The 22,821-nt window shown below is 35.9% G+C and overlaps 2 protein-coding genes and 1 non-coding gene across 4 annotated transcripts; 2 read left to right on the top strand and 1 right to left on the bottom strand.

Annotated features, from left to right (window-relative positions):
- Positions 1 to 568: 568 nt before the first annotated feature.
- Positions 569 to 4,821, top strand: LOC115953299 (enolase 1). Its single transcript, XM_031070902.1, has 17 exons — positions 569 to 743; positions 927 to 990; positions 1,182 to 1,246; positions 1,350 to 1,397; positions 1,488 to 1,574; positions 1,826 to 1,906; positions 2,090 to 2,191; positions 2,274 to 2,354; positions 2,862 to 2,936; positions 3,043 to 3,105; positions 3,197 to 3,274; positions 3,416 to 3,610; positions 3,770 to 3,820; positions 3,926 to 4,014; positions 4,119 to 4,170; positions 4,286 to 4,342; positions 4,504 to 4,821. Exons 1-17 carry the CDS (start codon positions 675 to 677, stop codon positions 4,582 to 4,584), a joined length of 1,338 nt encoding a protein of 445 aa, XP_030926762.1. The 5' UTR covers positions 569 to 674; the 3' UTR covers positions 4,585 to 4,821.
- Positions 4,822 to 12,925: 8,104 nt separating this feature from the next.
- TRNAL-UAA lies at positions 12,926 to 13,009 on the bottom strand. Its single transcript has one exon. It is a non-coding gene; the product is annotated as a tRNA-Leu (tRNA).
- Positions 13,010 to 13,102: 93 nt separating this feature from the next.
- On the top strand, positions 13,103 to 21,188 carry LOC115952839 (splicing factor U2af small subunit B-like). Of its 2 annotated transcripts, none has more exons than XM_031070169.1 (5): positions 13,103 to 13,620; positions 13,753 to 13,834; positions 19,267 to 19,393; positions 19,501 to 19,978; positions 20,888 to 21,188. In XM_031070169.1, exons 1-4 carry the CDS (start codon positions 13,288 to 13,290, stop codon positions 19,958 to 19,960), a joined length of 1,002 nt encoding a protein of 333 aa, XP_030926029.1. In that variant the 5' UTR covers positions 13,103 to 13,287; the 3' UTR covers positions 19,961 to 19,978; positions 20,888 to 21,188. The 2 variants fall into 2 exon arrangements, with proteins under 2 accessions (XP_030926029.1, XP_030926030.1); XM_031070170.1 differs by having other exon boundaries at positions 20,113 to 21,188.
- The last annotated feature ends 1,633 nt before the right edge of the window (positions 21,189 to 22,821 follow it).

Raw genomic sequence — 22,821 nt, 5'->3', positions numbered from 1 at the left:
GTCTAGTTTTGAAATTTTGTTTTTTACATAATTAACAAAAGTTATAGATAAATAAAAGGCTATTAATGACCAAAAAAAAAAGTGAACTTATAGGACCAAAATCACAAAAATAAAATCTAAAGAATTAAAATAACAATTGACCAAACATAACTTGTTTAACAAATTGAAAAAAAAAATTACTACTGCATTCTTGGTACGATGGTCACTTCACAAGTATTTATATTTGTAGGGTGTGAGGGAGAAAGGGTAAGGGTTCAAGTATCCAAGAGTGAGGTTCACACACATATATAATTATATACTTAGATCATTCTAGAGTATAATTTCTATCTTATATAAAAAAAATAAAAATAAAAATCTCTCATTTGTCTCAAAAAGAAAAAGAAAAATAAAAGACAGTAGGTTGAAAATTTCTTGCTGAGGAAGTAAGAAAGAAGGAAAGAAAGAAAGGCTTCCCGCTTCTGTCGATTTCTGTCGCTGGTAAAACGGTAAAACGGTAAAACCTAATAATAAACTTTTTTAATCAAACGGCCCACGATAACCTAAGTTCATCTACAAATACGGTCTACTTTATTAGATCTAATAATCGCCGCAACTATTCTTAAAACCGTGAACTCCAACCACTCTTCTCTCCATCTCTCTCACACTCACTCTCAACTAAAAATCTCTCTTCTCCTATGGCTATCACAATCCAGGCCATCAAGGCACGCCAGATCTTTGACAGTCGTGGCAATCCCACAGTCGAGGTTCGATTCTTAACACTCACGATGAGTCTTCGATAATTCCCATGTCCCCGATCTGTGCGTTTTTGTCGATAGTGTGTTATAGACTGTTTTGTTTCGTATCGAAAATCTGTGTGTCTATGACCATCGTACTCAAGGGTTTTGTTAATGATTAATTGATCAAATCTTTGTTCCTTAATCATGTAGGTCGATGTGACAACCTCAGATGGCGCTTTTTATAGAGCCGCTGTTCCAAGCGGTGCATCCACTGGTATGTTCCTTAATCAAATCTTCGGTGAAATGAACTATGGAGACGATCATTTTCATTTATGTTGTTAGATCGTTTTGAAAATACATGATATAGTGAAGAAAATGAGAGAGGATTTGAAAAATCAGATATGTTTGGTGTTTTGTCTAATAGACCAAACTCTGTGTCCTTTTTTCTTTTTTGTTTTCCTTTAGGAATTTATGAGGCACTTGAACTAAGGGATGGAGGTTCAGACTACCTTGGAAAAGGTGTATCAAAGGTGAGACATGATTCGCCAATCGCACTGTTTCCTTGCTATTTTGTGCTGATCCTGATCCGTCTCTATGTGTAATTTTTTACTTACCTTTCTTCTGGATGTGTAGGCTGTTGAGAATGTCAACGCGATCATCGCCCCTGCCTTGATCGGCAAGGTTGGTTGAAACTTGAATCTAGTTTCCTCTTTGTTGATTTTCAATATGGTTGCCTGCATATGTAGTGATGTGATGTGTTTCTCTCGACAGGACCCAACTGATCAGGTTGCCATTGATAACTTCATGGTTCAACAACTTGATGGAACCGTTAACGAGTGGGGTTGGTGCAAACAAAAGGTACAATACCGGATTTTTAACTAGATTAGTTCACTTGAATCATGTTCAAAGGAGAGCGACTAATACATCAGTAAGAAAGAGTGAAATAATCCAAGTTGAGGGAACTAAAAAAAGAGAGGGGAAGAACATGTGAATTAAGTGAAGTAATACATATGGCCGACCCTAACTAATCTGTCAAGGTTTTGTTTGTTGTTGTTGTTGTAGTAGTTAACTTGAATCATGTGAATCTAATTCTCTTTTTGTTGTTTCAGCTCGGTGCCAATGCCATTCTGGCAGTGTCTCTTGCTGTCTGCAAAGCTGGGGCTGGTGTCAACAAAATCCCTCTTTACAAGGTATTACATGAATCAGTTGTTTGACCGTACACTGCACTTCTACTAGTACATTTTCTGATATAGAGTTATTTTAGGTGTTGGGATATCTTACCTACAGAATTTTGTGGCAGTATTGTTACATTTTCTGCTAGGGATGGCTTGGGATTAATCTGATCAATTTTTTACTTTGTCTTGTGGATGCAGCACATTGCAAACCTTGCTGGTAACAAGAAGTTGGTGCTGCCTGTTCCTGCTTTCAATGTCATTAACGGTGGATCACATGCAGGAAACAAGCTTGCAATGCAGGCATGCTTCTTGAAATTTTTGTTCAATTTATATTTTTACATTGTTCCTTGATTATGAGTAGCTGATTAACTTGCCTCTGCAGGAGTTTATGATTCTTCCAGTAGGAGCCTCCTCCTTCAAGGAGGCCATGAAGATGGGTGTGGAAGTGTATCACAATTTAAAGGTTGGTGCTAGTTTGATTTAAGCAATGGGTCATCTAGATTTTGGTCAGGATTATGGATTGTGTTTCTTATCATTCTACTTTGGACCTTTGGGATCAACCACACATGACTGATTAAGCTATTTTAGTGTAATAAAACTTTTTCTGTTGGAATGATGCAATTAATCTGATCCATATGCATTTCATCGTGTATCATGTTTTGACCATCACAAGAGTTTAACTGATCAGATTACTTGGATCATTCTGACAGAACCAGGTTTATGACACCATTTTTTTCCCAGTAAAGTTTTATCACACTAAATAGCTGAAGTCATGGCGAAATTAGTTGAACCTGCTAGGGTACTTTGTCTGTCCCTCTTTGTAGGTTTTTCATAGATATGATAATTTTACATTGTCTGGAAAGTTTTAAGTTATTGCATAGATCTCTCCTGTTTGGGGCTCTTACATAATTACAAGGTTTTCTTTAACCCTTTGGTTTGTCCACTGACTATGGTGTCTTTCTTTTCTCAGTCTGTGATTAAAAAGAAGTATGGTCAGGATGCAACAAATGTTGGTGATGAAGGTGGTTTTGCTCCTAACATTCAGGTCAACCATTGTCTTCTAAAACATCTTGGCAATAGGATTATGTTGGTTGTGCCTTTTTAATATTTATGTTTATAGCTTTTTCACATCCTTTTTTGCTTGAATTCAGGAAAACAAGGAAGGTCTTGAATTGCTTAAAACAGCCATTGCTAAAGCTGGTTATACAAGCCAAGTTAGTTTTTCTTTCATTTTATTTATTGTTCAATTGAGTCTTCAATATATCTAGGGATTTAAGGGACTAAAATTTTCCTTTATTTAATTAGGTTGTCATCGGAATGGATGTTGCTGCATCTGAATTTTATGGAGAAGATAAAAGATATGACCTGAACTTTAAGGAAGAGGTGAGTTTGTGTCACTCTCTAGGACCCTAGGTGAATGCAATGTTTGAAGGATATCATATCAGTGCATATGAATCAGAGCAAGACCTGCAGCAGCTTGGCTTACATTATCTATTTACTTATTTCTATTGTTTGTCTGTGCAGAAAAATGATGGCTCCCAAAAGATCCCCGGTGATGCTCTAAAAGATCTGTACAAGTCGTTTGTGTCTGAGTATCCTATTGTATCAATTGAAGATCCATTTGATCAAGATGACTGGGAGCACTACGGAAAGATGACCAGTGAAGTTGGAGAGAAAGTACAAATTGTGGGAGATGATCTCTTGGTCACCAATCCTAAGGTTAGCCATTAGCATGCTTTACTGATTCAGTGATTTGACTTAAACTGTGTTTTTTTCCCCTTGTAAATATTTCTTGATAACTTATAGATTAAGTGCACCAACTGCAAGAACTTAACTAACTGGTGGAACTCTAAATTACAAAACAATTAATGTGTGCAGAGGGTTGAGAAGGCTATCAAGGAAAAGACTTGCAATGCCCTTCTTCTCAAGGTATGATTGGAGTGTCTTTTTTTCCCCTCTTCTTTTTCTCAAATGGGCTATTGGGGTTTCTATCACCACTTATATATGCACCACTCTGATATGGTTTGGGAACAGGTCAATCAAATTGGATCTGTAACTGAGAGCATTGAAGCAGTTAAAATGTCCAAGCGAGCTGGGTGGGGTGTGATGGCTAGCCACCGCAGGTTTGAAGTTGACCTTGAATACTGTAGACATGGTGCTATTTAATCGTCTTTCCAAACCCAATAAAATTCCTTTCATTGATATACTTTACTTTATTTGGTTGCAGTGGAGAGACTGAGGATACTTTCATTGCTGATCTCTCTGTGGGTCTGGCCACGGTAATTTTGTGCTCTTGAGTTCTAAATTTGAGACTTGTATCATTACAATTTTCCCACTTTTGTTTCATTTTGAAGATTTATTTATAAAGTTAATAATATTTTGCATTCTGAACAGGGCCAAATTAAGACAGGAGCTCCATGCAGGTCTGAGCGTCTTGCAAAATATAACCAGGTTAGGATTCTGGGTTTTCACTGCCTCTAGTTTTTGCTTGTATATCATAGACATAATAAATTTCGTCAACTCCTGTTTATCTTATACAATTTGGTTTAGAACTTGAACAAAATATGTTGGGCATCATTCATATTTACGTTTTTATTTTCTTGTATGTGTAGCTCTTGCGTATTGAAGAGGAGCTTGGCTCAGAAGCAGTCTATGCTGGAGCTAGCTTCCGTAGGCCTGTTGAGCCCTATTAGAGTTTGAAGCATTGGATGAGAAATTGTTGTTTGCGGGGGAGTTGCACAAGGGGGAACTCAATTGCAACAAAGAATGGTTTTCAGTCAAAGGAAACTTTGAGACCTTTTCCCTAATAATTTTGACAGCTGTTTTGTTCCGATAGCCTGAACACTGCTGTACTGAGATTTTTTTTCAAAGTTGAAGCATGTTTAATCATAATTGAATTTTAGTTTTCTATTTGATGTTTGCTCAATTAACTAGCGGAGTGGTCTTTTTCATTTTGGAAAGAGCTTTGCTAGAAACACCAAAAACTTGACACCGAAAGTTTCACACCAATCTCACAAGTCACAACACTTACGGTTCACTTGACTTGGCCCACTACAATACAAAAATTGTGAGAAGGTGTGTAATTTTCATTGGAAATGTTTCTATATCCTTTTGGCTTCCATTTCTTTGGCAGCTACTCTGCAAAACCTGGAATGGTAGGTACATATGGATATGCTGTGGAAATCATTTCCTTTATGTTGTTTGAAAACATTTGCCAGGCCTCAGGCAAGGGCCTAACTTCTTCCGCACACGTGGGAAGAGCTTTTTGCCCTTCCCAACATAATACCAGACTTTTGTGAGTTTCACTCGATGTTATGCACCAACCTCCCTTCTCTTCATAATAACCTTCTAAGACAAGTCTGAATTTTACTACAATGCATTGCGTGGGTTGCTTATATTTGAATTACATGGTGAAATTCTTTGTGCTATGATATATATATATATATAAATATATATATATATATATATATTTATATATTTATGCATGTATGTATGTATTTAACTACTCTATTTTGTTTTTGATTGTTTACCAGATGTACTTTGTTTGAAATGCAAAATGACTTACTAAACTCCCATGAGAATGCCTTGATTAGGTTCAGCAATTGTTTCATGTTTATCTGTAAACCGAGAAGACCGTACACTCACATGAGTGAGGAAGATGGCGGGTCCTTAACATCTCCTGTGCTAAATATCATATTAACTTTGCATTCTCTCATTTCATTTACCCCATTAATTGTGAGGCAGGCAGGCAGATATTGTAATACCAACTTACCAAGTGCCTTCGACGTGGTTTTTGAGGGCTTATATTACATTTTAGTTATTTGGTCTAATTCAGTTCATTTAGTCTAATTTGGTCCACTTTAATCCACTTCAGTCTATTTAGTCCATTTTGGTCCACATCAATGCACTTATTTAAGAATGGAAAATAATAAGTTTTGGTTGAAAGTACCTACTCTAAATTCGAATTTATTGAAAAATATGGATCTCAAACTTTTTTTTGATAATATAGATCTCAAACTTGTTCACATACATATTTGATAATATAGATCACCTTTCTTTAATTTTGACTTTTTGAGTGAAAAATGTATGGATTTTGTGTGTGAGAGTGCAGCCAAAAAAAAGGGGGTAAGATGATAACCCTATTACCTACGGGAGAGTTTAAATTGCACTTTACAAAAGAAGTAGGGACTCTGATTTGGTCGAAATTACAACTTAACCTGCCTGTGGTTTAGCTGAAATTTACGTTGCCTACCTGTAGTTTGAAATTTGACATTTTACCTACCTGAAATTAGCTTAGTTAAATTTCCTTAACCCACATCGGTTAAAAATAGAGCTAAATATGTAATTTTGACCAACTTTTATGTCTCTTTCCTCAAAAAACATAAAAATACAAGATCAAAAGGAATTCAGCGAAACACTTGCATCATGAGATTTCAAATCACAAGTAGACAACTCATATTTTGGTCAAAGATTAGGAGGGTAAAGTGTCAAATTTTAAACTATAGGTAGAAAACTTAAATTTCAACCAAATCATATGTGAGTAAGTTGTAATTTGTCCATATTTTATTGATTCTGGGCTTCTATGTATATTTGTTGACCATCTTCTAAAAAAATGTTAATGCTCATTTTGGCAAAACAGCAGGAAGAAGTCGAACAATATGGGAAGAAAAGAGTTAGTAAATTGGGAGAAAAACTATTAAACTCAAATGGCAGGAATAATGGATCATAGGCTTAGAAAATAATAAATGGGCTTCAGAGAAAACAACGGGTTTAGAGGAGCCTAGAGAAAGAAGTAGTAAACCCATGAGTATTATATGAGATAGAAAGCAAGCAAGAATGGGCCAAAGAGGCCCAAAGCAATGAATCAAGTGAGTAAGGGTTGATTCGAAGCCCATCAACCCCAAAAGTAAAGGATGTGGTAATTGGGCCGAGGAAGCCCAAAAAACTTAGTAAAAGCCCATGAGAATGCATGATTAGAATGGCTCGAGGATGCCCAAGGAGGAAGAAATGGGCCAAGGAGTCCATGAGCAATGGAATGGGTCAAGAAGACTTAAAGTAGCATGAATGCAAGCCTAATGATAATACTGGGCCACTGTAATTAAGTAAAAGGAAAAGCATACAGCGGGCCCGAAAGAGGCACAGCAAGCACAGACCAAGCAATACCACGGCAAGTATAACAAAATGGCATGATAGAAATGCTAGCAAGTCTACAAAAGGAGCAAAGAATGGGTTAAAGAGAGAAAAACCCACAATCAAGCAAGGCCCAGCTCATGAAGAAAGTGAGTCATAAAGAATGAAGGCTCAGAAACCCGTTCACGCCACAAGAGGTAAAGAATGAGTAGCAGAACGCACAGACGGGCCTCCAGGCCATGGCAAACCCATGAGCAGCAGACAAGTTCTGGACACGCACGGAAGTGGAGCACGCACAAGGCTCAGGCACTACTAACCTGTACCTAGCCAATACAGGAGTGATGGGTCATGGGTCATATGTCAAAGGTAAGAGAGGGTATAATCTAGCAGTGGGGAGAAAGGAAAGCTTATTCTGGGGTTCCCGCTTAAACTCTTTGGGGAGAAATGTTCTATTGGGATGACATACCACCCAAAATAGGGAAAAATGAGTTGGAATCACTAGGTGCATGCCATAAGGGATAGTGAGAGAGAATGCCCACCCTTATCCGGATTTGAATGCCATAGTGAACAAACAAACAAAATAGATTTTTTTGTCTGGTAATGGGATGTGGCATGGCCAGCACAGATAAGTGGTGGTGGCTGGGCAGCTGACAGACCAGTGGGTGGTCTAGAAGGACACCCACACCCAAACAAAAGTGGTTAAGGGATAAAATGGTAAAAACCAATCACGGTAGGCAATATATAAGGAGCCTCTGCCGTGCACAATAACACAGCATTACAACAATCACATCACCATAACATCAGGAAAAACAACATCACACGAGCAAGAAGCAAAAAGAAAATAGGGGAAAAGCAGAGTAACAAAACCTAAAAAAGGAAAACAGTGAGAAAGAAAAACATAGAGTAGGTAAAAGTGTGATAGTAGGCATGCACTAATAGGCTAATCCCATCTCTCCCTCTAGAAGCCTACCCTTTATTAAGGATTAAGGATTTCTTAGACATAAGCCATTTAGCCCCATATTCTCAAAGTGGGTAATTTCTACAACAAGACCTTCTTGTGAGGTTATCCACATTGAGGAAGTGGTTCCCTTTTCGGTCTTAGTTCCATAATACAACTAAGCACGACAAACTAACATTTTCTCCTTTAATCTTATTAATTATCGGTGTTACTTTTTTGTTATTATCATTTCTTCTTATAATGTGTTTTCTATTGTTGTGCTGCTCTTTTCTTTAATTGGGAATTCTATGCTTGTTTTGACTAACTGTAAGCACTTTTCCTTTATTGTTGTTATATTATACTTGTTTGCTGTAACTCTTTTGTAATAGTTTCATCTTCCACGGGCGTGTGACCAAAATTTCAACAGATGGGCTTTAATTTGTGCACAAGCCGGTTCAAGGTGAGTTGCAATTGGACCAGTCCTGACTCTTCTACCCAAAACCTTTAGGTCGTAGTGTGGTAGGAGGTAGCCCAGCCCACAATCTCAAAAAGGGCCACCACAAAAAATAATGCATTATTTTATTTTATTTTTTTTAGCCTAATCTAAGTATATGTGTGTGAAGCTCCTTCTTGGAGACTTGAATTATGGGTCTTGCCTCCCCATGCACCCAATAAGTATTTATATTTGTGGAATAACCATCATGCCAAGGGTACTCGAATTTTTTTTTTGAAAGATCACATTTTTACAAGTCATTATTCTTATGTATAAAATACTAATACATATAATTGAGTTTAAAATTTACACCCTTCTAAAAAAACGAGTTTAAAATTTATGAAGATTTCTTATAAAATCTTCTATTTTTATACCATTAGAATATTGTTACATTATATTTTCTTTAAATGGTAGATTAGATGACAAAATCCTTATAGCCCACAAGCTCAATGGCTTTCTCGCTCTCTTTCTTGTGGAGAACTCAAGTTCAAAACTTCAAATTCTCCCTTCCAAGTGTTTGTGTGTGCGTGTCTATATATATATATATATATATATATAATGCAAAAAATGTGTTTGGTACCATGCTTCAAACAACATATTTTAATATATAAAAAAAACATAATTGTGAGTTTGGTATGTGTATGTATTTAAAATAGTAACTTTATGACATTGCAATTATTTTATTAATATTTATTAGAGGAGAGAGAAGGTTCTTGGTTAGCGTGAGCGAGGGGGAGAGAATTGTAATTAATGTTAGGTTTTATTAAGTGGGTACCACTTTTCTAAATATTTACAAAAATACCACTAAACGATGTTACTTGAAAACTAAATGAGTAAAGACCCTTAAATTTTTACCAAATGCAAAATATTAGAATTTGGTTTTCAAATCGTGCGTTTTGGCTCCAAAAAACTGAACCAAACGGGCACTTAATGGGTAAGTTTTAACCCAACCCATTTGAATATTTGGATTAAATGGGTAAAGACCCATTAGGTAACTTAATTATATGGTTCTTAATAGATAAACCTAATTATATGGTTCTTAATAGGAAAAAAAAAAAAGGAAGAAAAATAAATTACAGAGTTTTAAGGGAGAGAGCCCCGCCAGTCACAGATCAAGCCTCCCTTCGATCATGCCTCTCTTCGGTCAGCAACTTCCTCGGTTGGATGGGCTCTCTTCAATTGGCCAAATGCTTCGAATGCAACAGATTTTTGAGAGGAAGAGAAGTGAGAGGAGGAAGAGAGAAGCTTATGGAAGAGTAAAGGAAAAAAAGAAGATGAACTGAAGCAAAGGAGGATAGGTATGAAAATGAAAATGAAAAGAAACAAAAAAAAAAAAAAAAAAAAAAAAAAAAACAAAGAGAAAGAATGGAAACAAAGCAACTGTAACAGGAATTAGATGTGACAACATACTGCCATTGGGCCAACAGTGCACCATAATTACACTTTTGCATAGGCAACTCTAGGTATAGTCCAAGGTTTCAAATGAGTAATGACCCTTCAATTTTATTTTATTTTGAACTCCTTGGATCTTTTTTTTTTTTTTTTTTTTTTTTTTTTTTAAATCCTAGCTAAATAATATGACGAATATGACAAATCTTGGTCTCATGACAAAAAAAAAAAAAAAACCAAACAAAACAAGAAAAATGGGAAAAAAAAAAAGTAAGCCTAAAACAAAAGTATAAGTTCATCTTAAACTTAAAAAAAAAAAAAAAAAAAACTCATTTAATTAGATCTTAACAAATTTGAAATAAACTAATATATAAAAGTTTATTATATTTACATCTTGCTTGGAGTTCACATAAAAACAATAATTAATATGTTTTTTGTATTTAAAAGCAATAGATGATTTATAATATTTAATCTTAGCAACAACAATTAGTATTTTTATTGTATTAATGAACAATATGCAATGAACTTATATTTTATTTTATATGGGAAACGTTATGTTCATAACACTTTCACAACAAATTCTAAATGACAAATTGTTATTAGCTGTTACCGATGAGCAAGATATAATTTTAGTAGTAAGTTTAAGTTAGAACTAATAACTTATCACCAAAGATTTGTTAGGAAAGTGTTGTGAAAATGTTGTGCACGTAACATTTCTTATCTTTTATTCTCTTTCTAGTACGTACTATGGACAAATTTGTAATAAATAAATCACATAGACCATAAGTTTCTTCTTTTTTATACCCAAAATACATCTTCTTATGGACCCCCTAAAAATATATCTTGGAGCCGCTACATCGACACTCTCCCATGCCTTGGTTGGTGTATTATATGCTATGCACCCATATCATATTAAAATAATAAAATAAATAACCAAATTTTAGTTCTTATGAGTTAAAGCTTTGTGAAAAAAACTAAAATATAGCGCCCCTTCCCTCACCGGCAACCCTTTGTAACAAAGTCACCGCTGCAAACTCCTTCCCTTTCACCATCCTACCCTCACAAGCAACCCTTTGCCTCCTTCCTTCCTCAACCCCAGCCAAGCTAGTCAACACCACCATTACCTTCTCCGCTATCCCTGATCCCTGCTCCACCACCAGCGGTGAACAGTTTCACTGTACCGGTAGTCACCACCCTCTACTTATTCTACTCTATCGAACAAAGCTTGTACATCGTCCTCAACGCATCTTTCTCCCTTCTATTGGCCCCGTTCACTAACAACGAAACCAACGGCAAAATGCCCTACAAGTATTGTAGATAAAAGTAAAAGTAAGCTGAAATAGTACAATAGAACCTATAAATAATACCAAAAAGTGCAGTGAGACCCATGAATAGTAACAAAAATAAGGTGAATATTATAATAAGTTGGTAAAAATAAAAATAAGTTGGCAATGATTATTTTTACCAACTTATTTTACTATTTAGCTTATTTTTGCTATTATTCAGCTTATTTTTGCTACTATTTATGGGTTTCACTGCATTTTTTGGTACTATTCATGGGTCCCATTATACTATTTCAGCTAGTTTTTATCTCCATCTACAGTACTTTCAGCAAAAAGTTTTCAATTTTAGTAAAATAAGCGGATCCCAAAGAGACTCTAGATATTATATTTTTGGAAAAATATCAGTTACTCATTGTTGTACAGAAGAAACCTCCTTAAAGCACTCACAATAAGGTTTCTAAAATGACTATTTTGTCATTTTAGCAACCAAAATACCAAAAACAAACACCATAGCAAAAGAGGTAAACCTAAAAATTTTTAACTGAGTGCTATAGTGGGCTGCTATCTTTAGCAACCCACTATAGTTGGAAGGTATACCTAAAAAAAATATTTTTTATTCTCCACATGCTTACAAATCACTTCACATGCATAAAAGGTTTGTTTTCTTTCTTTCTACTCTCTCACTTCTCCTCTACTCTCTACTCCAACCTAGGTGAATCAGATTCGTGGGCATCGGTGTGGAGATCAGATTTGTGGGTTTGGGTTGTCAATGCTAGTGGGTTTTGGTTGTCAGTGCTAGTGGATTCGTGGGTTTGGGTTGCCGGTGTGAGGTTTTGGTTGTGTTTTCTAGGTCTAAGTTGATGTCTTTTCTAGGTTTGGTTAAGTGTGTTTTTCTCGATTTGTTGCGAGTGAGATCGGTCTGGTGTTGGGTTTTTCTCGATGGCAGTGACTGTAATGGTGGATTTCTTAGTGGAGTTGCTGGGTTTTTTTTGTTTGGATTTCTTGGCTGTGTTGCTCTATTTTTAATGGGTTTTGTGGTGGGTTGTTGATGACAGTGGTTGTTGTTGTGGTTGTGGCGGTGATTTTGTTTTGGGTTTTTTTATTTTGCAATGGGTTGTGATTGCCATAGTGGTGGTGGCGGCGGCAGCGACAGTGTTGTGGTTGTTATTTATTGTGTTAGATATATTATTTTAATTTTTTTTTGATAAATTATTTTAATGTGTTGAATGTTAATATAAAATCTTTGTTGTAGGGTGCATTATAAAGTGAGTTTTTAAAATAAATAAAGTAGTGTTTTGAGTTACTAAAAACTAAATTTTTTAGATGCTTTGCTGTAAATGTTCTTAGAGACTAGGCTTTATTTTTAATACTTTATACTTTTATTGTCTTCTAATGGTGCTTTGGGGTCTGCCAATTTGTATGCTTAGTTATTTTCCTGTTTGATTGTATTTAGACGGGTTTGTATTCTTTCTGTTTACATATCAATATATTTTCTATCTTTTCAATAAAAAAGAAAATTGTTGGTAATAAAGGGTCTGTTTAGAATCCACTTATTTTGCTGAAACTGAAAACTTTTTGTTAAAAATACTGTAGATTAAGGTAAAAATTAACTGAAATAGTACATAAGATCTATAAATAGTACCAAAAAGTACAATGAAACCTATAAATAATAGCAAAAATAAGCTGAATGGTAAAATAAGTTGGTAAAAATAATTTTGCTAAACAAACACGAAGTCAAACTTAAACTCATTGCTGAAAGATTAATAATAAGAGGTGTGTTAATAATAAAAACACGTTACCGTTGCAGGCTGTGGGGTTCGAACCCACGCGCACTTATGTGCAGCAGATCTTAAGTCTGCCCCCTTAAACCACTCGGGCAAACCTGCTGATCGTGTGCATGTACAGCTTTTATTAACATATTTCTATATTATCTAAATCTTTATTTGTTAAAATATAAAAATAAATAAAACCCTAGATCGGAGTTTATAAGAGAGATACAAAAAGCAAAGCAAAGCAAAGCAAACCCAAAGCCCGAATGGTATAGACTTTGAGTTTGATGCTGATTCAATTACAGCTCTTATTATCAAAAGTCAAGTCAATAATCAAACCCACACACACACACACACACTGAAACGGATCTCAAATCCAAAATCCAAAACCAAACATGGCGGAGCACTTGGCGTCGATATTCGGAACTGAGAAAGACAGGGTGAACTGCCCTTTCTATTTCAAGATCGGAGCGTGCAGGCACGGCGACCGGTGCTCGAGGCTCCACACGAAGCCCACAATCAGCCCAACGCTCCTTCTCTCCAACATGTACCAGCGCCCTGACATGCTCACCCCAGCCCCGGCTCTTAACCCCCAAACTCAGCCCAATCTCGACCCTCGCCACATCCAAGACCACTTCGAAGACTTCTACCAAGACCTCTTCGACGAGCTCAGCAAGTACGGCCACCTCGAGAGCCTCAACATCTGCGATAACTTGGCTGATCACATGGTCAATAATTCTCTCTCTCTCTCTCTCTCTCTCTCTCGCTTTTCGATTTCGATTTTGATTTTGATTCACTTTTTTGATTTTTGATTTTTTTGACCTAATGTTTGGTTTGTGTTTGTGTGTGAGAGAGAGCAGGTTGGGAATGTGTATGTTCAGTTTCGTGAGGAGGAGCACGCGGCAAATGCGCTGAGGAATCTCAATGGAAGGTTCTACTCAGGTTAGTTTTTTCTTTTTTGCCCTAAGATTTGGTAATTGAATCTCTGTGAATAGTTGTACTTTCGTGAAAAATCATATTAGATTTCTCACCAGGTTTGCTTTGTTGTAATTGATTGAATTGTAGTGGTAGGAATATACTGCTGTGCAAGCAGTGTTTCGTAAATGTAGCTCTATATACATGTTTTGAGTTTGTCTATTTATGCCAATTTTTACATTTTTGTTATCTGAAATTCCTTAATTATGTGTTAAGAACTTTGGCTTCGACCACCAAAAGATTTGCTTGTTCGATGTGAAAATTATGTTTTGAGGTGATCTCAAGGCTATGTACTGATCTTGCCTCGAGGATTTTACCTGATTTCGTGTTTGAAGGATTGAGGTTTGGTAACGCCTCAATGAAAAGGACTTGAGCTGAGACATAACAAATAACCATGGTTCGATGATAATTGACAACTAGGTTAACTGAGTTTGTGATTATGTGCATGATGCAAAATAAGGAAGATGGAGGCTAAACTAACCCATTCCCAAGCTATCTTGAAGTAAAACTACTTAGAAAAATGCAGTAAAGTACATTTGGTGCTACCTCAAGCTAAACATGACTAATTATAGGGAAATTAAACATTGGAAGAGAACTTACTTGCATTTATGTAACAGAAAAATCACAATCAATGCTTAATTTTTACTAAAATGGGATATTACAAGGATAAACTAGTAGAATATGGGTATTGGTGGCAGCGATGATGTACTTTCTCTGAAATGTCAACCTTATATATAAGACAATTATCAATGGTTGCTATAAGCCATGTATGTTCTCATCAATCTTCAAAGACACTTCTCTCAAATAAGTTTTTGTTCATTCCTTAATTTTTGGGGTAGTTATCTACTCCGGCTCTCTAACTCCCTTCATTTGAATTCTAAATTTCATGTAACTATTTAGTCAGCCAATTTATGGCTGCCACCTAATACGCACATGTTATAATTGCACCAATTTGGTTCTTTAGGTTACACAACACACATCTCGTCGTCTTCTTGCCAAATGTAATCCTGCTATTAGCCAAAATTGGATTTTCTTATAAACAAGATTAAAAATAATAATTACAAGGATAGAACTTGGAACTCACAGTAATTGTGTTGTAATTGTTGTGGGTGTTGTAATACAATTTGGCCTATGTGGAAAAGTGTTCCCTCTATTTAGGGAACTGCCAACCACTTTGTTGGACTTCCTCCACTGTCCTTGACCATAACATCTAGAGATCCTCCAAGTGAAGATGTGGTAATCTCATGATACTAATCAAGTATTGTGCAATGGTGGTTTGAGATTATTTTTCATTGAATCTAGATGATTTGAACATATTTTAGAAGGGGGGGTGGGGGGGATCAGTATCATCCCTCGAGTCTAAGTGTGAGGGAAATATTTTCTATGTATTATTGGGAAAGGAGAGTGCAGGATGGCTGTTAGCAAACTTGGTGGATTTGGTGACATATAGTATTCAAGGGCTTTTTGGCTTAAAGAAGGGGATAGGATTACGAAGCTTTTCATTGATTGTGCTACTTGTACAAGCAAAATACACCCTTCTTGGGCCTAAACTCAAAGAGCTCTCACGCGTTCACGTACGCACACATGCTCTTGTGATATAAATGAGGCCCATTGTGCCAGGTTGTGCTACACCTTTTGGTTGCTTAAAAGTTGGCAACACAATCGCCATTGATAAGGCTGCAATTAGGGAGGACATTGAACACTTCTACATTAATCTCTATCAAGGATAAGAACTTAGAGGCCTAAATTGGAGGAGATGCCATTCAATACCATCAATTAAGAATGAGTAGCTGATTTAGATCGTCGATTTGAGGATGGAGAGGTTATTTGGACCCTAAATAGCATGGGGATGACAAAGCACTGGGTCCTAATGAGTTTACCATTGCCTTCTTCCAATATTTTTGGATTGAATTAAGAGCATACATAATGCAATTTTTATGGACTTTTCTCCACTGGGGTATTTGGAAAATGGTTTAGATGCTACTTTGTGGCTTTGATACCTACAAAAATAGCCCTTAAAAGTGAATGATTATAGGCTTATTAGTCTTGTGGGTAGTTATTATAAAATTCTAGCCAAAGTTTTGGCAAATAGAGTATTGGGAGAAATTGTGTTTGACACTCCTAATGCATTAATTCGAGGCAAACAAACACTTGGCTCTATTCATATAGCTAATGAATGTTTGGATAGTTGTTTGAAATCTGAAAGCCTAGGTATAGTTGTCCCCCATTGTTTAATGTGGTGTCTTTGGAGGGAAAGAAATAGTAGGTATTTTGAAGATAATGAGAGATCCATACCAAACCTCAAGTTATTTTTCTTTAGAACTATATTGGATTGGTTGATTGCTTTGTGAAACCAATCATTCTCTTCTTTCCTTGATTTTCTTGATTCTTGGAATTTTTGTACTTGCTGGTTGACCCCTGTACACTCCCTGTGTACTAGGGTGCCCCTTTTTTATATCAATAAAACTTATTACTTATCAAAAATAAATAAAAATCTGAAAGCCTAGGGGCTTTGTGTAAAAAACTTGATGTGGAAAGAGTTTATGGACATGTCAAATTTTTTTTTTAATTTGATTTATTGGTTACAACAATGTGGCTTTGGGGAGAATTTGGAGAAAGTGGATAGCATATTTTGTTTTCACAGTTAGGTGTGAATAGCATTCTTGGTGGTTTTTTAAGGGGTTACGTCAGGGGATCCACATTCCTTATTGTTTGTAGTGGTTATGGAAGCTTTCAGCAGGATGTCAGTAAGAGTGGTGTCAGGGGGTTATTTGAATGGTTTCTCTGTTAATAATTTGAGAAGTGAATCAGTGGTGATATAGCATCTCCTTTTTGTTGATGACACATCTTTTTGTGAAGCAAACCCTAATCAGTATGTTATCTTACCTTTTAGCTTATTTCTTATCTTTATTTCCTTTTTAGCTTATTTCTTGTCTTGTTGTTTTTTTTTTCCATTGTTCACTACCGTGAACTCTTTGTGTTTCTCTTGCTTTTCTTTTATTAATAATATTCTCTTATTACTTATCAAAAAAAAAGTATGGAAAATTTTCAGAGGGATTTTCTTTGGGGTTGTATGGGTGAGAAATTCAAATTCACTTTAGCTAAGTGGAATGTTTGTTGCACTCCAATTTGCATTGGAGGTTCGAGGATCATTAACGTTTATATATATATATATATATATATATCAAGCTTTGCTGGGTAAATGGTTTTGGTGATACAGGATAAAAGAAAATGATGAGTTGTGGAGGAGGGTGATAGATGTCAAGTATGGAATCACTTGGTGAAGTTGGTGTTTCAACGAGGTTAGGGGCCAAATGGTATGGGTTTGTGGAAGAATATTAGAAGAAGATAAGATAACTTATTGCATTTTATAAGATATGATGTTGTTGATAGTTCTAAAATTTGTTTTTGGCATGAACTATATGGAGTGGTGAATCTACTTTTCAGGAGAGATATCCTAATCTTTCCCAAAATGCAAGAGATTCTTCAGTGGCGGATTATCAAGTGTATAGAAATAGTTGCTTTTATTGGAATTCTCTTTTCATTAGAGCAGTGAATGATTGGAAACTGGATTTTTTGGGATAGTTACTAGATGACATATGCTGTAAATATTTGATATGGGAGGTAGATAAATTGGTATTAATCCTTTTGAAAAATCAAGGCTTCCAAGTGAAGAGCAACTACAAGGTATTAAGAGGAGGAAATTACTTTCATTGGCAGATCATAGTTTGTGCACCACCAAGGTGGCTTTCTTCATGTAGTGTGAAGTTAGGAAAGACTTTGACTATGGGTATTCTAAGGAAGTGCAGGGGGATCATTATTATGCATTGGTGCTTTATGTGTATAAGCCATGGAGAGAGTGTAGCTAATCTTTTTCTCCATTGTGCAGTGACTCAGGAATTGTGGTTTTTGGTTTTCTGTTTATTTGTTGTTTCTTGGGCAGTGCCTTAGTCTATGATATAGTCAATGTAGTCAAAGGAGAGGTGCCAATAAGGCTTCTTTAATGAGGCGCTTGCCTTTAGAGCCTAGGCAAGTGCCCAAGCGCCTTAAATAGACTGTAAGGCACTTGAGGCAAGAGCCTTAGTGAACTTCAGCAACAAAAAAGGAAGGCAGTTTTGTAATTTGGCAAAAAAGGATTGTTCTATAATTCACTTTAGGTTAGTGGTTGTCTCTCTTTTGGTTTCTTCTCTCTTTCACCTCCCTTTCTTTCTGCATCAATTTATAATAAATAAATAAATAAATATATTTTTTCAATATCAACCATATAACCATTTAGCTTTGATCATTATCTTTTTCTTTTTGTTTTTGTTTTTTGGTTTTTGTTTTTGTTTTTTGTTTTTTGTTTTTTTTTTTGTTTTTCTAAATATAGAATATTGTTGTAAAGTCCTTAAATTAATTAATATAGCCTCCTACAAATTTGAAGAATAAAAATAAAAATAAAAATTGTGCCTAATAAGCATTAGATCCATATGATTGAGTTTAGTATATGTATGGTAATTAACTTTTTTTATTTATTGAAAGTCGAAGTGTATTTTTACTTTAATTTTTCTTTTACCTCTAAAAAAAAAACCTTATTTTTGCTTTGGTTTTTGCCTTTGTGTACTTTTGTGTAGTAGGGTTGCACCCCTTTGCACTTTTTCTTTAATGGATTAAATTACATATCAAAATATTAAAAATAATAATTTATAAATGTAGGTAGAATGATGTTGACTTATTTTTCATTTGTTTACACGATAAGTTTGATAAGAATTATTATATGTGTTTTCTAAAATCAAGCTTTATGAGAATGAAAATGGTAGATAATAATATTGGGATTTGGTTTGAATTTTACTTATGTTTTATGAAATTGTGAAATTCATAGAAATACCCAAAATTGTAGCTATTGTTGTTGATTGGCCATTACTCTTGATGGACTACAAAATGGTAGGGTGATGGATTTAACCAAGGGGGGGCCCTGCCACAAGAATAAGTTTCCTATCCATTTCTCTTTGAAATGGACAGACTATTTCATGGTTAAAATATAATTGTGTCAAATCTAATGGCCACAAATCTTATCCCAAGGCTCCATTTATTGCTGCTTGCATCCCCTGGGCCTTGTATTTTGATAAATCCTATAGGGGTAGTTATTTGTGTGCTTTGGCCCATAAAGGTGAACATTCTTGATTAGTTCTGGCATGTAGATTGTGTTGTGTCATTGCATTTACACCACTTTTATCAATAATTTCACTGTCACTTGGTTTTTGCTCTTTTTGGCTGTACTAGTAATAGTAATAGAAGTAGAAATAATGTTGTTAACTTCTTGTTGTTGCTATTATTGGTAGTAATATAATAATTGTGGGCGTAATTATTATTATTATGGAAACATTATTTTGACAATTCATGAATGTCGAATGTACTAGGGCGTCCTATCATCGTTGACTTCTCGCCAGTCACTGATTTTCGTGAAGCTACATGTAGACAGTATGAGGAAAATGTGTGTAATCGTGGTGGCTACTGCAACTTCATGCATCTGAAAAAGATTAGCAAGTGAGTGTTTTGGTGTGATAATTTTCAACTTGTAAGTAGTAGGCTTTGTATCTATATAAACCTATTTGTGTTGATCTTCCTGATAAGCTTTTTTATGTAACTTTTAGGGAGTTGAGGAGGAAATTATTTGGGAGAAACAGAAGAAGGCGTAGTCGCAGTCGAAGCAGGAGCCGCAGTCCTGTTAGGAACCGTGGTTATGAAGAGCATTCACGTGGTGGCCGTGGTTTTGGTAGAGGTGGTGGTGGTGGTCGTGGATTTGGTAGAAGAGATGATGACAGAGATTTCCGTTCCTTCCATGATAGGGGCAGGAGGCCAAGAAGCCGCAGTCCTGGACGTAGAGGGGAACGAAGCAGAAGCCCTGGAGGAAGGAGGAATAGGAGTCCTGTCAGGGAAAGTAGTGCTGAAAGAAGGGCTAAGATTGAGCAATGGAATAGGGAAAGGGAACAGACAGAATCTGGTGTTCCGAACCATGAGGATAACATTGACAATGACAGCAATGGCTTTGAACAGAATGATCAGTATAATGAGCCTGAGCAACATCAGCAGCATGATAGATACGATGATTAGCCCCATCAGACTTGTCTGGTTTGTCCCATTGCTCTTTTTAAAATTGATTAGGAAAAAAAAAATGTTTCTTAGACTTAGAAAAGTGCATTTCTTTTTTTCACTTAGACAACCCATTTAGTTAATATAGCTTACTACCCATTTCCACTCTGCAGGTGGAGTACAGGTTCCCTGTCATGTGTTATTGAAAGTAAAATTCTTTTAAAAAATTTCTCCCCTTCTAAAATGAAAAGCAAAAAGAATTGATTTATAGGTAGCTGAACATGAAATTACAAATTGATTGCTGCTATGCCTGTATTGTAACGCTTTAAATTTCACTTCCAAGTTAATTCAGGTAATTGCGTAGATTTTTTTTAGTAGATATTTTTTTAAGTAACATTTACTTTTCATTGTTCTTCAGTTGATGATCACTTTTATGCATGTTTATGTAATTACAAAGTGATTTTCCCTCAGGTCTCTAATTTTTTTTTTCCTTTGAAAAATAATTAGCTTCCCATTATTAGTTATTTAAGTCAAGGGAATTCATGTGTCAAAATGGAGCATATATAAATTGAAATAGTTTCTGGATTTGGAGCCAAGTGGAAAGCACCTTCAAAATACGATATTTTTTTTCTTTCCTCGATTATAAGCCACTTCATACAGGATGTGTCATAAGGAAATTTCGTTTTATTTTTTTAACATATTAAACTCTTCAAACAAAAATTTTCAGCTGTTCAGCATGAAGTTCATATTTTTCTACTTCATAGTACAAAATTAATTTGTCCATATCCCAACTGAAAAACAAAAGGGGATTGAGGTATTGTTTTTTTTCCACTCAATTTTCCTGTGAAAGTTGTGATCTCACCTACTGTACAAGTTTTGCAGGTTCAGGTGTTCCTGCTTCCCAGGATAGAGCCTCAATTTTCAGCTTACAATGATATTTGTATACAGGTTTGGCTGTCATTGTCTGTGGAGCATTGTGTGCAGGACCTGATGTGAGTGTTGTGAAAGCATTGCTGAAATCTCCTCGAGCTTCTTACAGGAGAAAACTGCTGAAAAATATTGTCAAGATTTCTATTTTAGAGAACAGATTTAAGCTATATAGGACCTTAGAAACAGTAGTGATTTGATTTAATTATGCAGTTCCATCTGGTACAATATTTTAGTTTTTCAACTGTAATGTTGAACTCTTCGAGTGTCATTCTGTTTTAGACTAAGTATTAATTTGGCTATTAAAGTTTTCTTGGTTAAATTTTCTCTAGTCCAGTATTAGAAAGCTATTAGAGGAGAAGATGGCTGGCTAGCAAAGTTGCCATGGAATACCACCCCAGTAAGTGGTAGATCTTGGGATAAGTGGTAGACCCAGACATCTTAGGTTCTATCCCACTAGGAGTTCCCTTGGACTTCATTATGCACGGATCTGGTGGTGGGGTTATGTATCAGTGGCACTAGCATAAAAAATAAAATAAAAAAGGTAGAATGTTTGATTTACCAAACCATAATTTGTTCGGGATGTAGCTTTTATTCAACCCATATATGGCCGCATTTAAGATTGATTCCTACAGGGTTAACTTTTTATATTTTTCCTGGCTGGATATTTGCCAGCAAGACTCGAGTCTTCTTATTTTGGGAGAATCAATAAGAATGAAGTCAAAACACTTGTTCTAGCGCCCCCTTGATGTGCTTTGCCTTTGCCCAGATCGTGGGTTTCCTACTTTCCTTGAATCGTCCAAGAGTCACATGCTGGTGGTTGGTGCTTTTGCTAGGAGCTTGGTTAACTGGATGTATTGTGGTTGGAAACCCTCTTCATTGGTTCTCACTAGTCGTACTTGGTCTGGTGGCAGCTTGAAATTTGATGGTAGTGTTTCAGCTAATTATCCATTTTCCTTTTTCAGTGACCTTAGAGAATCCACAACAGTGACGCTAAAAAGCCATATTGGTATTTTTTAGCACCTCAAATACTAAAAACCATTATGCAATGGTGGAGGCATAGGTAAAATTTTTACCTCTTCTGCTACAGTGCACAACCATCTATAGCTGAGCACTGTAGCTTCAAAGCTTAAAAAAAAAAAAAAAATTTATTTAACTTCTCTCTCTTCCCATTAAAATATTTTCTCTCTCTCTCTCTCTCTCTCTCTGTTCTCTCTTCTTTTCCTCTGGCTCAAAGTCTCAACCTTCTCTCTTCTTCTCCTCTGATCGGAGAGTGTAGTGAGATCGGTGTGGTGAGTTGATGAGTTAAGACTGGCCTATGGGTCAGTGGTTTTTGTGAGTGTGGTCTGATTGGATTGTGGCCTATGGGTCAGTGGGTTCGTGGATGTGGGTCGGTGGGTTGTGGCCTGTGGGTTGTGATCCGTGGGTTGCTGTGATGTGCTAGTGTGATTGCCGTGGGTGTGGTTGGTAGGTTACGACGTGGGTGTGGTTGGTGAGTCATGGCATGGGTTGTGGTGGTTGGGTTGATGGGTCATGGCGTGGGTTTGATGTTTTGTGGGGTTGCTTGCTCTGTATCAGAGAAGAGAGACAAAGAGGAAGAGAGAGAAAGAAATGGAGATGATGATGAATAAAAAATAATATTTAAATGAAGTAGCTAAAAAAATAAATCCATTGATATTGCGTGTGTTGTGAAATGGTAAGTTAAAATAGATAAAGTAACTTTTGTGATGCTAAAAAGTTAAAAAATTTGCCTCAATTGCTGTGGATGCTTTTAGGATTTGATGGATAAACATTGTGCAATTTTATAAAAAGTAGCATAGGAAGAACTTAATATGAAATTTTAATTAAAAATCTATATAATATATTTAAAAGTTGAAACATAACATTTGTGGGTGCCCGAGGACCGAGGATGGATATGAAGAATTGCCATATAACTGTGGGGATGTTGTAGTCCA

The sequence above is a fragment of the Quercus lobata genome, chromosome 7 (assembly GCF_001633185.2).
Source record: "Quercus lobata isolate SW786 chromosome 7, ValleyOak3.0 Primary Assembly, whole genome shotgun sequence".
NCBI classification, from domain to species: Eukaryota; Viridiplantae; Streptophyta; class Magnoliopsida; order Fagales; family Fagaceae; genus Quercus; species Quercus lobata.
This window is presented reverse-complemented; position numbering and strand designations above follow the sequence as displayed.